We start from the raw sequence: 17,569 nt of genomic DNA, 5'->3' as shown, positions 1-17,569 counted from the left end.
AGGGCGGGGAGCGCGCGGAGGCGCGAGGGGCTCCGCCAAAGTTGCCGCAAAGTTCGCGGCCGGGAGCAGCCCCGAGCCCGCCGTTCCGAGGCGTACCTGCGTAGTGGTCGAAGACGGTGGGCACGTACTCCTCCGGGAAGGCGTCGTTGGCATAGCTCATGAGTAGGCACGTCTTGCCCACCGCCCCGTCGCCGACCACCACACACTTGAGCATCAGCGCGCCGGGCCCGTGAGCCATGCTGCGGCCGGCCGGCCTCCGGGCATGGTCCCCCCGGAGCCCCCGCCCCGGCACGCGGCTCAGCCCCAGCCCGCCTGGGGGGCCCGCCGCCGCCGCGCCGCGCAGCAGGGCTGTGCCCCCGGCCCCATGCAGCGGCGCCCCCGGCCCCAGGGGAGGGGGCGGCGGGCGCGGGGCGCTGTCGCCGCCTCGGTCGCTGCCCGGATCCCCGCCCGGGCTCCGGCCGCCGCACCCGTCCGCCGCCCCAGCCGCTCGGCGCCCGCGCCCCGTCCCCGGCCCGGCCTCCCCTGGAGGATCCGCTGGATCATAAGACTGTCGGGCCCCGGGGGAGACCGCAACTTTGGGGAGGGCAGAGGGGAGGGGCCAGGCGGCTTTCCCCGCCCCTAGCGGGTCCCGGGCCCTCCCCGCGGCCCCGGAGGAGGGCGGGCCGAGGCGCCTCCCCCGAGTGCGGGCCGCCCGCCCGCGCCGGCCCGCTCGCTCCCGCGCCCCGCGCGCAGCCGCCGGGGCTCCGCCGGCCGCCCCGCTGGACTCCCCGCCGGGCCGCGGCGCGGAGGCGAAGGGGCGGAGCGAGGCGGGGGGGGGGAGGGGGGAGGGGGCGCCGGGGAGGAGCCGAGGGCTCGTCGCGAAAGTGCCCGCAGCGCCCGGAAGCGTCCAAAGGCCCCGGTGCTGGGAGAAGATGAGGCCTCTTGGGGAACAACGACGACTCCGGCGATGACGCAATACTCATGCAAAATTATACATTTATATTTAAACTCCACCCAGAAGGCAGGATGCATCGGCCTCTGAGTGCAGAAAAGAAATAGAAATCGGAAGAAAAGAAAGACCAAGAGGGTTAAAAAATTTTTTTATGGCGCGTGGAGTGACGGGGGAGGGGGGGTGGTGGTCCCTGGGTGGAAGGTTAACTCCAGGTAATGCCCTGCGCCCCCTTTCCACAGCCACCCATGCTGTTCACAGCAGAAGCTTGAATCCTTTACTATGAAACTGGTGACTGAGGGAGGTGCAGCATCTTCAATCACTGAAGCACCCCATAACCAGACAGAAAAGGGAGACGTCGCTGGCTGTGAACCCCACAAATGTACCTTTGTTCCCCCTGGAGGAGACTTTCCCTGAGGCCCCCTGGTAGTCCCCGGTGCCCCTCAAAGGTGTTAGGTAGTGATCCTTGAGGAGTGATGCGCTGTGGTGCTCTAAGCCTGGTCTGTGACCCAGGCAGCAACCCCTGTCCCCCTGCCTGGGCAGAGCCGAGAAGCCCCTGGCTGCCCAGGTCCCATTCACTGACCAGTGGTGCTGCTTTGAACATTAGGCACCGCGGGAGAGGGTGGAGGAGAGTGGGTACACTCCACACTGACACTGCACCCCGCCTCTGCTGACACGCGATAAACCACTTCCTTTCATTGATTCGCAGGGTTAGAAACGCTGTGTTGAGAGGCAGTACAGAAGTCGGCTGGACCATCTTTCTTAGACTCCCTTAGGCTGTAGGTAAGCAGCAGACCTAAGGAGGTGAAGCGGTTATACCAAAGGCTTCCAGCTAATTTCAGCACTCAAGGACATTTCACTTTGGGAAATGTTCATTATGTCCCTGTGCCTCACTTCTGAGGCCTCAACTCTCAAACCCCAAATCTGATTTCTATGGTCCCAGGAGGACTTTCTGGATCATTGGTAGTTCCTTGTGGAATCACACTCAAGATCTCACCAGACTCCTCCAAAAGCGTCTAAGTGTGGGCGGGCATTTGCATCGCCTGCTGCTGTAGTTGATGCAGTGAACCCTGAAGACACTTTGTGTGCATGACAAGAAAGGCAGCCTTGAAGTCAGATCTTGGTCCAAGGCCACGTCTGCCACTTAAAGGGGAAGAAAGGAGACTTGCTCCCTTTGCCTAGTGGACCATTTCTTCGGGCAGCATTTGCTGGGACCAGTATTCAGAAAGGAAGTTCTATTAGAAGAGGTTAGGAGCTACTGGAGTGTACTGGGCCAGAAGAGTGCATTTGGTCCCAGCTCGGATGCTAGTTAGAGGCACACTTCTCTGGGCCTCAGCTTTCTCATCTATAGATGTGATTGCATCTGTAAGAATGAGATCAGGTCTCACCCTTGAGAACTCGAGTGCTTCAGAATGTGTCATGAGAGCTCCTGGTAACAGCTTTGGAGCAAGAGGAGAAGCAGTTGCTGGAGACATGGGGAAGGCCTTTAGGAGAGATGACAAGGTCTGTCCCAGGACTGGAGGAGAGAGGCATCCCCAGTTCTGGACTCTGGCCTTTCAGTTCTTATTAGGGCAGACGTTTACTAGGGCTCCAGGGAGCTGGAGGATCAGTTCCAGAACCTTGAAAAACGTCAGGGACTCCAGGTTCTGGATGGTCTGAGAGAAGCTCTGAAAATGTGAGAGCACTTCACGTGGTGAACTGATGTCAGATGAATCATGCAGCGGTGACTTCATTGGTGATGGTGACTTCATCCCTTTGGCCCACAGAAAAGCCAAAACTGACTGCCAGGAACACTTAGAGCTCTGGGCTGATTCCACTGGTGTGTATGTGGAGTGCGAGGGGGGAATTATCCTGGATGCCCCAGGTTAGCCCACAGATGGGTTAGCTGGAAGGGCCAAATAGATCTTAGCAGAAATCTCTTTCCTATGGGCAAAGAGGATAATGCCTGAAGTGGTAAAAACAACAACAACAATAATTCTCAAATTTCAGGGATTTGAGAGACAGAAATCAACTTTGTTTCTAAGCATCCCATAGGCTCTGTGTTTGCTTTTCTCCTTTTGTGTCAACCACGTATGTCAAAACACAATGATCTGTGTGAGAGCAGTGAAATCTCGACTTAGCCTTCTCTTTTTCCTGTAGTTCCTACTCTTCGTTGATTCATCCAGTACTTTATGTAACAGGCATTTATTGGGGTTTATAGATGCCAGGCTTTATTCCTGGGCAGGGGACAAAAAGCTGTAAAGCCACAATCGCTGGAGGGGGAGGCGGAAAGGAACTGATGAGCAAATAGATAATTACTCTATAATGTGATCAGTGCTGTGGTACAGGATAAAGAACAGGCTTCTGGAAGTGCAGGGGAGGCTGTTGGTACCTCGCTAACTCTGGGTGTGCTGTGGGAGGACTTGCAGAAGGGTGTCATTGGCCTTCGGTATAAGAGGCCAATAGGAGTAAGATAAGAGTACCTGCGAAAGACAGCCCCACACCAGGGCAAGAAGGAACAGCACACAACTTCTTGGGAATGGTGAGCCATCTAGGGCGGACAGGGTGCAGGATTAGTGGTGCAGGAGAACTAGTTGTATTTAATTGGGAACTATACTATTGATTGTGCTTCATGCAGAGGCTCCCATTTCTGCCATACCCAAGTAACTGATACTATACCTACCTTCTGTCTTTGTTCCAGCTGCTATATCAATACATCACAGACGGGGTAGCTTATAAACAACAGAAATATATTTTGCATATTTCTGGGGGCTAGAAGTCTGGGATCAGGGTATCGGCATGGTTTGGTGAGGGCCCTCTTCTGAGTTGCAGACTTCTTCTTGTGTCCTCACATGGTAGAAGGGATTCGGGAGCTTGGTCCAGCCTCTTTATAAGGCCACTAATTCCATTCATGAAGGCTCTACCTTGGTGACCTAATCACCTCTGGAAGGGCCCACCTACTAACACCAATACTTTGGGCTTCAGGTTTTAACATACAAATTTAGGGGTGTACATATTGAACCCATAATACCTTCCTAATGTAAGTAACTTGAAAATTGCACAAAATATATGAAACCACTGTTTCCAGAGATTGAACACCACATAGCATGGGACTGTGATTCCTGAAAGAAGAGAACAAATGAGGCAAGCTCTACTATCACCCTAACTTTCTGTTGGAAGTACTTTCTGAATTGTAGCATAGTGAGGGGGAACCGAAGTAGACCACAGTGACTGCTGAATTGAGAAGATAACTGAGAAGACTTTTCCAGATGGACAACCAGAGTGGAGGAAGGATAGCAGCATGATCCTCTTGAGCCTGCTGATGATACCAAATTGTACATTCCTGGAGTGAAAACTCCACAATGCTAAGCAAAGAACTGCCAGGGAACGTGAGCTGGTTGGTTTCCAGGGCTCACCCAGAGCTGGGAGTTGTTTGAGTTTCAACAGGTCAGTAGGAAGAAACCTTGTAGAATGTCCAGAGGATTCAGTAGAAACTCCAGAAGGGTTATGCATTTGAGGAAGGGCTAAATTAGCCCTACGGTAAAAGTAACTCTAGATATCCCCCCAACAAAGTTTATAAACAAGTCTCACAAAGACCACGTTCATCCACTATTACCATAAATGCCAGCAAAATGAATTCCATCATTTCTTAAAGGACAACAAAATAGAGGCATTAACAACATGAAATTCAGGATGTCAAGAACTAGACATGCAAATAAGTAGGAAAATGTAATCAGGAGAAAAATCAGTCAGTAGAAGCAAACCCAGAAATGAGAGAGAATGGAATTAGCAGATGAGGATTTTAAAAGGCATTATAAATATACACAAGGATTTAAAGAAAAATGTGAAGATGGGGAGGTGGGGAATGGAAGATATAAAGAAGAACCAAATTGAACTTCTACAATTGAAGAATACAGTACCTGGCAGGAAAAATTCACGGGCCCGTGTAGGTAGCAGATTGAACATTGTAGAAAAAAAGCTGTGTGACACTGAAGACATAACAATAGAATCCATCCAAACTAAAACACACAGAGGAAAAGACTAAGGAAATCAAACAAATAACAAACACAATAGCTGTGTCCTAACCTGTGCATCTTTAGGCCTATTGTTAAAGGTAGGAATATCCAACAGGCTCCATAGGGGGCAGGGCTAACTTTCAACCCCTTTACAACAATGTAGGAGGACAGATTGTAAAATAAGTGAAATAATTTTAAGTTGGTAAATGCTTCTTGCCCTGAACCCTCCTCCCCCAGGTGCCCCAGTCGCCTCAGGCCTTTCCCTGGTTCTCTCTGACCTACTGATTCAACATAAAGGGCTAATGCCTGGTAGAGCAGGGGGCCTTTAGGACCCTGTTGCAACTGAGGCGGGACTACTCTGGTCTGTTAATTATGTTGAGTGTCATCTCTGATTACAGGATATGTTAGGACTATAGGAGCCTTCTTTGGCTTTTTAAATTTTTTTTTAAAAAACACATTTTTATAGATACATACACACGCACACACACAGAGGGGGGGGGAAGGGAGAGGGAGAGAGAGAAACATTGATGTAAGAGTGAAACGATGCCCCCTCCCCCATGGAGCCCACAACCCAGGCATGTGCCCCAAACTGGGAATCGAATTGGCAACCTTTCAGTGCATGGGAAGGTGACCAACTGAGCCACACCAGCCAGGTCCTTCTTGGGCTTTCAAGTCACCTTTCTGAGTAGAATAGACTCAACTAGAGGATCCGGGGAAATTCATTCAAATAACTTACATTTTTAAAGTTCTATTGAGCTCTGTGCTCTAGGAGTGTGGTCAGGACAGGAGGAAGTATCCCTCTGGGGCAGGCCATTGCAGCACTCTTCCCATCTTCCCATTCCTCTCTCTCTCTTCTGAAAGAGGGTTGCAAATCCCTAAAGTTGTGGCAGTCTATAGGGGAGACCATGCATCTGTTCATCTATAGGTCCAACTATAATTATTACTAAATGATTGCTGTGTTCTGGACTCCTTGGGAAGTATTAAGATGAGTAAGAAATAATACTTTCCCCAAATAAGGTCATTCTGGAAGTCTCTTTACTACGGCGAGGGACAGAGTTGGATGGATGCATTGTCTTCCTTGTGTCAGGCGTTGAGATGTGTCTCTTAGCAGTTGAGGCCAGCCAGGACCTATCACAGTGAGAATTAAGTCAACAGTAAAGCAGTTTGGCATCTGAATATGTCCCCTGAGCTGAGGACTGCGTGTTTCTGAGCAACCAGAGCATCTGCAGTCCCTTGGGGCTGTTCCTGCCCACAGTTCACGTGCTGGAGGACTGTCCTGGGGCTCCTTGCTGACCTCATACCTACTCTCAGCCTTCAGGAGGCTTCCTGGGCTCTGGCCTGGACCCACCTACTCGCAGGCAGCTTGAGGACTGTGGTTCTAGGAAGGGCAGGATGAGGACAGGGTGTTTTTTGAATGGCATCTGACATTTACCTAGCACATCACAAAGCTTGTTCACTCCTTACATCATTTGGCTTTCACAGCTCCATTGAGAGGGCGGCAGAACTCCTCATTAACATCCTTATTTTACAGATGAAGCTTTGTGTCTTTATCCAGATGGGATTCAGGCAGATTTTAAACCTTTTTCCAGATTGCCCACCCTATGAGTGACCTCAGGACCCAAACCTGAACAGAGAGGGAGGAAGGGAGAGAGAGAGCAAGAGAAACATCGATATGAGAGAGATACATGGATCCGTTGCCTCCCCTATGTGCCCTGACGGGATCAAACCCGCAACCTAGGTGAACCTGAAACGTAGGTATGTGGCCTCACTGGGAATAGAACCTACGCCTTCTGGTGGACAGGATGCCGCTCCGACCAAGTGAGACACATGGGCCAGGGCAAGGTGTGAATTCTTAATGTAAATTATTTGAGGAGAAATGTTTCTTACCCTGCCTCTGGCCCTACAGGCGTTAGTTTTCTCCTGCCCTGACCAAAGCCTGCTTTGCCACTGGGGGTGGAGTTCTTGGATTAATATTGTCTGTGTCCCCTTACTCATCAGCACTGAAAAAGAGATGAAGCTTTCTGGGCACTTTTGCTTTTCTCTCTGGGTGTCTGTTTACTTCCAGACCAAACGAATCCCTGGCTCATGCTTTCCTCCCTCAGCTCGCTCTGGAGGCAGCAGGGCGCATGGTCCCTGCCTCCCTGCGTCTCACCAGGAGCCGAGCCGCTGGGCTGTGTGAGCTGCAGCGCTGCGGGGCCTGACCCTGACTCATCAAACCCGCCAGCTGGCTCTGTCCCACATCTCCTTCCAGCCCCAGCGCCGTCCTCGGGTTCCTGTCCAAGCTCATCCATGCAGTCTCGGCCTGGCATTTGGCTTCGAGCCAGGCTCTCCTGCCTCTGCTAATCCTCCTAAACCAAGATTTGGCCAAGATCCAAGCCCTGCTCAGAAGCCTTTGACGGGTCTCCTTTGCCTAATGCCCCGATCTCAGTCTGACATCTCCGACCTTCCCCAGCTGAACGCCAACCGTCTTTCTGGACACTGCCCACTTCCACGGCCACTGCAGGCCTGCTTGCTGCCACCAAACCAATCTGCTCTCTGCACCCAGGCTCCTACACATCCCCATCCCTGCGCCTTGGCCCAGAGCATTCTCCCCATCTAGCCGATCTCTCGATTATCACCATGATCGGTCCCTCAATTTCCGTCTTTACTCCTCCCTCCTAGCTTGACCCCTTGCCCCAGGACCACTCCTTCAGCTGAAGCCTGCAGCCACTCAACCTGTGCCTTTCCTGGCTCTTATCCTGTCCCGTGTTGGATGCCAAATACTTTCCACATTTCTGAACCAAGTTTCTCTCAGGAAACCCCAAGGTACTGCATAGAGTCACATATCCATAAAGACTCAATCGATTCTTGTCTATTTGGATAAATTCTCCTAAATGAATATTACCAACTTGCTACTTTTGCCAGGTGACTTGCCTCCAAGTTAAGGCATCTGTTGTCAACGATGGTATGTCTCAAACCACCCACTACAGGGTTTACCTGTCTGTAGGGCAATGCATTATAAGAGTCCATGATGAACATGGAATGGGACTTAGAAACTGGATCCCTGCATTCATCTAGTTTCCTTGAAACTGTCATTTCCTAACACCCCACATTGTCAAGTGATTACCTGCTTGCTGGTTCCTCTCCCCCATCACTCTGTGGGCTGGGTGGAGAGGCAGGGCTGGTGTCTGACTTGTCTCTCCTCTATCTCCAATGCCTATACAGTGCCTGGCACATAATATATGGTCATCAAGCATTTGCTGAGAGACAAAAAGGAGGATGCCCCCTTCCCACATATTTAGCATTTGAAATCCCCCAAAAGAGTATTCCTCTAAATTTCTTCACCCACTTCCTGGGGTCTGTAAGCTGCCCCATGCTCCAGGCTCTGGAAAGCCCCCTCCCTTCCTCTCTCTGCAATCTCCAAGTGCCTGGAGGCCCAGGGGTAGGAAGCCCACACCCAGACGTCTGCCCTTACACATGCTTACAAATCCCAGCTGGAATGAAGACCAGTTGCTTCTGGGTCTGGGCAGGGCTCCAAGTTTACGGACACATTTTGCCCACCAGGAATTCCTGCCAGCCCCTCCTCCCTCAGTGGCGGTGTGGATTCACACTTCCTTACCCAGGCCTTACCCAGGCTCACTAGGTAAGGGTGAGGGCCAGAGAAGAGAGACTTCCAGGCCCACACTTCCTCTAAGGACCCCCTATGCCCACAAATACAAAATCATCAGTTTTGAAATGTCTTCCACGAGTCATAAGGAGGGGCTTCTGGGGAGCTGGCAATGTTCTATTTCTTGATCTGGATGGTAGTTATAGGATATTTGTATATCTTAGTAAGTCATTAAGCCATACATTCACGTTCTATACACTTTTTCATATGTATATTATATTTCACACACAAAAAAGACCAAAAAAGAAAGAAATAAAAGAAAGGAAGTCCTCCCCCTTCCCCAGCTCTTAATCTGGTCAACCCATTTTGAACCCATGCCTCTCGGCACCCAGCCCCTGCCAGAGGAGATACTTGTCTTCGAGGAATTTCTTGGAGAAAGAAAAGTCACTGAGAAAGCAAGACACTGAACTCAGCTCTGATTCTATCTGGGAAATATCCATGTTGTCATTATTTTGAGGAGGAGTCCAGAGGTCAAGGAGGTGGTCGGGCTCAAACTGGGCCTGAAAATATACGTCAGATTTAGGTAAAGGGAGAGCAGCAGAGGAGGGCATTTTAGCTGAGAGAATGGTCTGAGCAGAAGGTGGTAGTTAGGTGCAGCAGAGCCTGATGTGTTTGGGAGGCAACGAAAAGACCCTGGTACTGAATAGTTTATGGGCAAAAGGCTGTCTTAAAGAGCCCTAGATGGTGCCCCCAGTCCCCAACGTGGGCGAGGTGGATGCCGCTCACAGCGCAAGCCTGCCTCATCGGAATGGAAGGGCATGGGCTCTCACGCAAGAGCAGGCGTGTGGGATTCACATTTCTCGGTTTGTTTTTGTTGTTTTGCTCAAGCCACAGACCCATGTAGCCTCCTAATCCCCATCCCAGACAGACTAAAAGTTACATCTGTCAGACACATTACACGGACACCCACACGCCTGCAGAGACACTTGCTCAGTCCTGATCTAACCCTGCCCCACCTTGCAGCTGCCTTCAGGTCCCTGCACTGATCAGCTGCCTAGAAACAGGCGTAGAAGAGGGGCAGGGAACTCAGAACTGAGGTTCAGGACCGTGATTCCACCCAGCCTCTGAGCCCTGGATCCGGGAACCTCACCCACCATCACTAGGATGTGACCGGCCACCTGAGACTGCGGGTGAAGATGCTATGAAGGGCTGGGAGCTTCCCAAACTCCAGGCAGGGCTACTAAGTGTACTACAAGGAGGCAAGACTAGGCTGTGTTTGCACTTCCTTTAGGGAGTGGAAGCCAAGTCAGTTACAGGCACTCTGTGTTCACAGAGTGATTGTGAGGAGGATGAGGCCCTAAGCAGAGAAGAGAGACTAATAATAGTACGGTAGAAATGATGATAATAACTACCAATTATGACAATTAACTATATGCCTAGCATTATACTAAACATTCATTTCTTTTATTTCATTGTCACAATAATCCTATGATGGGGATGCTATTGTTTCCATTATACAGATGAGAAAACTGAGGTTTCAAGGGCTGAGCTGCTTTGGCAAAGTCATACAATGGAAAGTGCGGCACTAGGATCTGACTCCAGAGCCCATGCCACGGGAGCCCGCGACACCCAGGTCAGCCTCGCACGGGCCTAGGCGGGATGTCCTCCCTCGCCACTGGAGCGGGCCAGCCCCTGCAGTGGGTGTGGCCCCCTTAAAGACCATCTGGCAAATTTTGCTTGCTCTGGTTTCTCATTAAACCACTTTTGGATCGCCTTCCCACGTGACTCACATACAGGGGGGAAAAGGCCAGGATCTGCCAACACGACAGCTGTAATTCTCATTAGTAAATTAATAAGCTGGCTGCCCGGTTCACACACATATCCATCTCTGATGGCTTTGTTCAGGTGAGCCCATCCCAGACCTGAAGCCCACCATATGCCAACTTAATTGAGATTCTGAGCACGCAGGGGGAGCCCCCAGCATGGCCTGTGTGCCAAGGAAATCCCTCTTGGCCTCCTCTTGCCGACTTGGCCAGCCTTCCCCAGTGACAGCCTGGCTCTTTGGATCAAGCTGCCTGGGCAGCCTGCGAGGGTCGTCTGCACAGAGGAGAACACTGCCAGGTCCCTGTGTGTGTTCCAAGTTCCACATTCCGCCTGCAGACTCCAGGCGCCAGAGCAAAGGCTGGCCCTTGGCAGCGGACTGGTAAGGGTTCGTCTGGTACATTTTCCCTTCTATACACATAACCTTGGGCTTCCTAGATCTCCTACTCTCTCTACTGCCATTGACAAGTGGCTCCCAAAGCTGGTGACAGCAGGGTTACCCAAGGAGCCTTTTAGAAAATTAAAGAACAATTTTTTTTTAATCCTTGCCCCGCGGATTTTTTTCCATTGCTTTTCAGAGAGAGTGGAAGGGAGATAGAAGACCCGATGTGAGAGAGACACATCGATTGGTTGCCTCCTGCATGAGCTCCGACCAGGGCCGGGGATCAAGCCTGCAACCGAGGTACATTACATCATGCCCTTTGGCCGGAATTGAACCCGGGACCCTTCAGTCTGTGGGCTGACACTCTAACCACTAAGCCAAACCAGCCAGGGCAGGAAGCCTTTTATTTTTCTAACCATTTAATTGACCTGTCTTATTTAGCAGCAGAGCATGTTTTGCTCGTTTACAGAAGTGCAGTTTTTAAAAAATTACATCCTAAATTAATGAGACAATTTTCTTTTTAACTTCCAATAGCAGTTTGCAAGGCTGAACCCAAAGTCCTGGTCTTTGTCACCATCACTGGGTCATTTTCCACCAAGCTTGGTGAGTGGTGCATCTTTCTGGGACAGCATTCTATTATTTTTATTGTGTTAAAAGACATAACATGAAATCTACCGTCTTAACAAATTTTTAAGTTACAGTACAGTATTGTTAGTATTGTAAACTGTATGCTCATTGTTGAACAGCGAATCTTGAGAACATTTTCATCTTGCACGACTGAAACTCTGTACCAATTGACATCAACTCCCCAACTTCCCCTCCCCTCTGCCCCTGGCAACCACGATTCTATTTTCTGCTTTTAAGAATTTGTCTACTTTAGATACCTCATGTAAGTGGAATCATGCAGTATTTGTCCTATGACTGGCTTATTTCACTTAGCATAATGTCAAGGTCCATTCGTGACGTAGCATGTGACAGGATATCCTTATCATATTTTAAGGCAAAATAATATTCCATTGTATGTATATAGAGCAGTTTGTTTGTTTTTATCCAGTCAGCTCTCAGTGGCATTTAGGTTGTTTCCACCTCTTTGCTTTTGTAAATAAGGTTGCAATGAACACGGGGGGAGGGGGGCACATACCACTTTGAGGTCCTATTTTCAGTTCTTTTGGATGAACACCCAGAAGTGGGATTGCTGGATCACATGGCAGTTCTATTTTTAACTTTCCAAGGAACCTCGGTGCTGTTTTCCATAGTTGCTGCACCATTTTACATCCCTACCAATATTGCACAGGGGTTTCAGTTTCTCTGCACCCTACCCAACACATTATTTTCTGTTTTTTGGGGGTATGTGTGTGGAAATAATGGCCATCCTAACAAATGTAAGGTGATATATCATTGTGGTTTTGATTTGCAGTTTCCTGATGATTAGTGATGTTAAGCACTTTCTCATATACCTTTTGGGCTTTTCTATGTCTTCCTCGAAGAAATGTCTATTGTTTAATTTTTTTCTTTTGAGTTGTAGGAGTTTCTTATATATTTTGGATATTAATCCCTCATCAGATCTATGATTTGCAACTATTATCTCCCATTCCATAGGTTGCCTAATTGCTATTCTGATCATTTTCTTTGCTGCATAGATTTTGAGTTTGATATGGCCCCATTTGCTTTAGTTGCCAATGCCTTTGGTAACATGCCAAGACGTCATTGCCAAGACCAATATTATGAAGACTTTCCTCATGTTTTCTCCTAGGAGTTTTATAATTTTAGGTCTTATGTTGAAGTCTCTAATCAATTTCAGTTGATTTTTTTGTATGTAGATATTTAATTTTCCCAATGCCAATTGTTGAGGACACTATCCTTTCTCCACAGTCTTGGTACCGTTATCGAAAATCATTTCACTGTATACGCATGGGTTTATTTCCAGGCTCTGTTCTGTTCCATGGGTCTAATATGTCTGTCTTTATTGTGCTATACTATTTTGATTACTGTAGGTTTGTAATGTTTTGAAGTCAGGAGTGTGAGGCCTCCAGCTTTGTTCTCTTTCAAGATTGTTTTTGACTATTCAGGGTTCTTTGTGGTTTCCATATGAATTTTTAGGGTTGTTTTTTCTATTTCTTCAAAAGATGCCATTGGGCCTTTGCTAGAAATTGCATAGAATTTGTAGATAGTTTTGGGTAGTATGAACATTTTAACAATATTGTCTTCTAATCCATTAACATGGGATGTCTTCCCATTTATTTGTGTCTTCTTTAATGTCTTTCAGCAGTGTTTTGTAGTTTTTAATGTACAAGTATTTAGCTTCCTTAGTTAAGTTTACTCCTAGTATTTTGGTTTTTGGAGGTGATATTGTAAATGGGATTGTTTTCTTAATTTCCTTTTAGATTATTCATTGTTAATGTATAGAAACACAACTGATTTTGTATCCTGCAACTGCAGAATTTATTAGTTCTAACATTTTATTTTTGTGTAATTCTTAGGGTTTTCTAGATGTAACATCATGTCAATTAGGAATAGAGATAATTTTACTTCTTTCTTTTCAGTTTGGATGCCTTTTATTTCTTTCTCCTGCCTAATTGTTATAGCTGGGACTTTTAATACCATGTTAGTAAAAGTGGTGAGAGTGGGCATCCTTGCTTTATTCCTGATCTTAGAGGGAAACACTTTCAGTTTTTCATTGTTGAGTGTGATGTTATTTCCTTTTATTCTTAGTTTGTTAAGTGTTTTTTATTATGAAAGGGTATTGAATTTTCTCAAATGCTTTTTCTGCATCTATTGAGACGACCATGTAATTTTATGCTTCATCCTGTCAATGTGGTGATCACATTGATTGATGTTTGTATGTTGAACCATCCCTGCATCCCAGGGATAAATCTCACTTGTTCTTGGTGTATGAACCTTTTAATGTGCTGTTGAATTCAGTTTGCTAGTATTTTGTTGAGGATTTTCACATCTGTGTTCACCAGGGATATTGTCTTGTAGTTTTCTTGTAGTGTCTTTGTCTGGCTTTGGCGTCAAGGTGATGTAGGCCTCATAAAATATATTTGGAAGCATTTCCTCCTCTTCATTTTTTGGGGGAAAAGTTTGAGAGGGATTGGCATTAATTTTTTTTGTTAGTTTTTGGTAGAATTCTCCAATGAAGCCATCTGGTCCTGGGCTTTTGTTTGTTGGGAGGTTTTTAATTACTGATTTAATCCCCTTACTAGTTATAGGTATGTTCAGGTTTTCTATTTTTTCATGATTCAGTCTTGGTAGATTGTATGCCTCTAGGAATTTACCCATTTCTTTTAGGTTTTCCAATTTGTTGGCATGTAATTGTTCATAGTAGTCTCTTGTAATTTTTATTTCTGCGGCATCAGTAGTAATGTTTCCTGAGTATTGAACCATCACTGACTAGGAAACTTCTGGACTAGGTCTGCCCTAATTGTCTCATTATTATTTGATGACAAAAAGGTGGTGAGTTAATGAAGAAAGAACTGTGGGAACAGAGATTCAAGTCTTTCTTCTACGGTGTGCCCTTGGGGCAGGTTACTTTCCCTCTCTGAGCCTCGGCTCCCTCATCCGGGAAATGAGAGGTGGATAGGGGGTCTCCAGGCTCCCTTCCCTTGGATGCTAACTCTCCCCCCCCCCCCCCCCCCCGCGCATTCCACAGCTAAGGAAGCAGAACTGGAGACTCTCCTGAAACCCTGCCCGAATCGAATCGGAGCAACCAGAGGGTCTGCCAGCTCGCCCTCCACCTCCGCTTCCAGGAGCAGCCATGGCCCTGAGTGACGCCGATGTACAGAAGCGGATTAAGCACATGATGGCTTTCATTGAGCAAGAAGCCACTGAGAAGGCCGAACAAATAGATGCCAAGGCTGAGGAAGAATTCAGCATTGAGAAAGGACGCCTGGTGCAAGCCCAACGACTGAAGATTATGGAGTATTATGAGAAGAAGGAAAAGCAGATAGAACAGCAGAAGAAAATCCAGTTGTCCACCATGAGGAACCAGGCCCGGCTAAATGTCCTGAGAGCTCGCAATGACCTCATCTCGGAGCTGCTGAATGACGCCCAGCTGAGACTCGCCAGGACTGCGGCCGACCCAGAGGTCTACCAGCGGCTGCTGTATAAGCTGGTGTTCCAGGGCCTGCTCCGGCTGCTGGAGCCCGAGGTGACTGTACGCTGCAGGCCGCAGGACCGCCTCCTGGTCGAGGCTGCGGTGAAAAAAGCCATCCCCGAATACATGACAGTCTCCCAGAAACGTGTGAAGGTGCAGATCGATCGAGAGGTGCACCTGGCTGTAAATGCAGCGGGAGGTGTGGAGGTCTACAGTGGCAATCAGAGAATAAAGGTTTCCAATACCCTAGAGAGCCGACTGGAGCTCTCAGCGCAGCAAAAGATGCCAGAAATACGAAAGGCCTTATTTGGAGCCAATCCCAACAGGAAGTTTTTTATATAACCTCTGGGAAATGAAGCTCATGTTGAACCACTGAGCCATAAAAGCATAAGTTATTAAGGCAAAGGACTACTTATGTTTCCTCCTCTTTGTTGCTCTGATATTATTCTATCTTCTTTTAAGAAATACCCTCTGAATAGCTAAAGGCATTATACTTTGGAATAAAGTCTGACTTAATGCTTAGAAATCTAATTCCAGTTCATCCATACATGCCACAGATCTGGTCAGTTCTGTGGTCTGGGTTGAAGGGAATAAAGACGAGACATCTGTTCTTTAGCTCATCCTCAAGGTGAGATGTCTGGTATTTTTGGCTTATGGATCTGAGTGCTCTGAATGTCTTTAATATGTATGTGAAGTGTGTTTTCCTTCTTTTGTTTCAACTTCTTGTACTTATGCTGTTTAAAGAGATTTAGGGATATTCCTAGTGTGTACAGGGTCAACTCCATGGGCGTATGTAACCAGTGTAGTCACACAGGGTTCCATGCTCAGAAGAGCTCGGTGCTTGTGGTTTAATGCTCTGTAGCCACTGCCTTGAAATTCTTAATTTAAGTTTGAATGTGTGTTTTGTAAGTGAAGCCCCATGAGACTTTGGAGCATGCACCACCTGCTTGGAGCCTTGACTCACACATGGTGCCAACTCCCAAAGCCTCCCTCCCTCCCTAGGGTTCTTGGCCACCACCACCCAGCACCCTGTGCCCCAGCCTTCCTCTCCCTCACCCAGTGAACCCTGCTGTACTCTGACCCTAGTGAGGGCCTGGTGTGCATGCAGGGAGGGTCTGGGTGAGGTGTGCATGCTCTGCAGAGTCCTATGACTGGGCAAAATAATAGTGGCCATCTGCTCCTTGGCTGGCAGCTCCGTGACACATTCAGCAGGTGACTCAATGAGAGTGAGTATCTCGCCCACTAGAATCTGAGCACATCCTGGTGTGGAGGCTTAAAGACCCTGGGGCTCACTTGTCTGCTGTGGGGTGGGTCAGCCAACCTGCTGTAATGGCAGATGCCTAGCTGGACCCCTCAACCCCAGCCAGGGCATGGCGTGTAGCTCTGTGGGAAGGAGTCAGCAGTTGTCAAGCATGCTGGGCCTGAGTCTCAGGGCACGAACTTCAGAAGCTTATGAGGGTCTGTACTTGCCCTGTAAAGTATCCCGTGCCTGACAGAATTCTCCATCAAACAGCTCAGTCAGTGCCCCAGGAGACTTGGGCTCATCTCTTCCCTCCAGCTTGATGAATATTCCAGGAGAAGCCAAGAAATGCAGACTGTAATTTTGGTGACTCTCCATATGGGCATTGCACAATAGATAAATAATAAAATTCATGCTTATGATTTAAAATTTTAATTTTTATTTACTTAGACATTACATAGCAAATAAACACCATGACTAATCAAAAGAGAGACTGCAGAAAAAAGGAAAAAGCTTTATAGTTAAGTACCTTTCACTGTACTTTTTGAACAAAGGAAACCACATTTTCATTTTGCACTGGGCTCTGTAAATTGTGTGGCAAGTTCTGCATGGGTATGGTAATTTAAAGTCTGATCTATGCCCCTGTGTAATTTATGTATTAAAATCAAAGTGTTTTGAAGAGAAAAACCCCAAGTAACTTTGCCAATGGCAGAGGTTGGCTAGTGCGGTAAGGACTGTATAAGGAACAGAAATTTGAGGACAGGTTATTGCTAAACAGGGGTGTCTCCCAGAATCTAAGGACAGGACTCTGTCATGGTCTCGGGAGAGGTTGTACTTGGGAATCAGAAAACCATCTGAAATTCCCTGTCGGGCCACTTCATTTTCTTTCTTTAAAGAGTGACTTGCTCTACTGTCCAGTTTAAACCATGTAGTAAGCTTGCCCACAAAGTTCACATTCCCAAGTTTACATGTTGTGGTTCCAGAAATAAATTTGCTTCTCTTGGAATTAATTCCACTTTCTTGAGAATCCATTTGGCCCAGTTCAGGTCAAATGTCTACCTATGGTCCGGTTGGTGTTTGGGGGCAGTTCTCAGAGAAAATGGGTCTTGGTCAGCTAGACAGAGTCCCTGAGGGTGTCTTCTATGTGGGCCCTTTTGAGTTACAACTTCTGTCATTCAATAAACATTTTCTGAATGCCAACAATGAGCTAGGCCCTGTGCTAGGTACTGGGCTCCAAAGAATGCGATCTGGCCCTATCCGTTCACTAGTCAGAAACATAAAGAGATGAGGATCGTGGTAACGATACGACGTGGGAGGGCCGGCCTAGTGCTATCTACGAGGTACTGGGGGAATAGAGCAACAGGAAGAGATGGGCATAGAAGGCTTCTGGGGCGTTGGCAATGGGCGGAGTACTCCAGGAAAAGGGGGAAAAGCACATGCAGAGGCCCCAAGGTGCGAAAAGCAGGTGGTGTTAAGGGAGCTGTGTGTAGTTCATTGTGATGAGTGGGAGGGCTGAGGGAA

At 48.0% G+C, this 17,569-nt stretch overlaps 2 protein-coding genes across 2 annotated transcripts in view; one reads left to right on the top strand and one right to left on the bottom strand.

The window, feature by feature from the left end:
- The window catches only part of RHOQ (ras homolog family member Q), a 35,010-nt gene extending 34,688 nt beyond the window's left edge, over positions 1-322 (bottom strand). The window contains exon 1 of the mRNA XM_081156888.1: positions 97-322. Within this exon, the coding sequence (XP_081013014.1) occupies positions 97-238 (142 nt within the window). The 5' untranslated portion in view covers positions 239-322. The remainder of the gene's footprint in view (positions 1-96) is intronic.
- Positions 323-14,469: 14,147 nt separating this feature from the next.
- Positions 14,470-15,150, top strand: ATP6V1E2 (ATPase H+ transporting V1 subunit E2; the record flags this gene model as incomplete). The annotated part of the gene is made up of 1 exon (XM_081156737.1): positions 14,470-15,150. The coding sequence occupies one exon, from the start codon at positions 14,470-14,472 to the stop codon at positions 15,148-15,150; it is 681 nt and encodes a 226-aa protein (XP_081012863.1).
- Positions 15,151-17,569: the final 2,419 nt, after the last annotated feature.

The sequence above is a fragment of the Miniopterus schreibersii genome (assembly GCF_964146895.1).
Source record: "Miniopterus schreibersii genome assembly, chromosome: 13".
Classification (NCBI taxonomy): Eukaryota; Metazoa; Chordata; class Mammalia; order Chiroptera; family Miniopteridae; genus Miniopterus; species Miniopterus schreibersii.
This window is presented reverse-complemented; position numbering and strand designations above follow the sequence as displayed.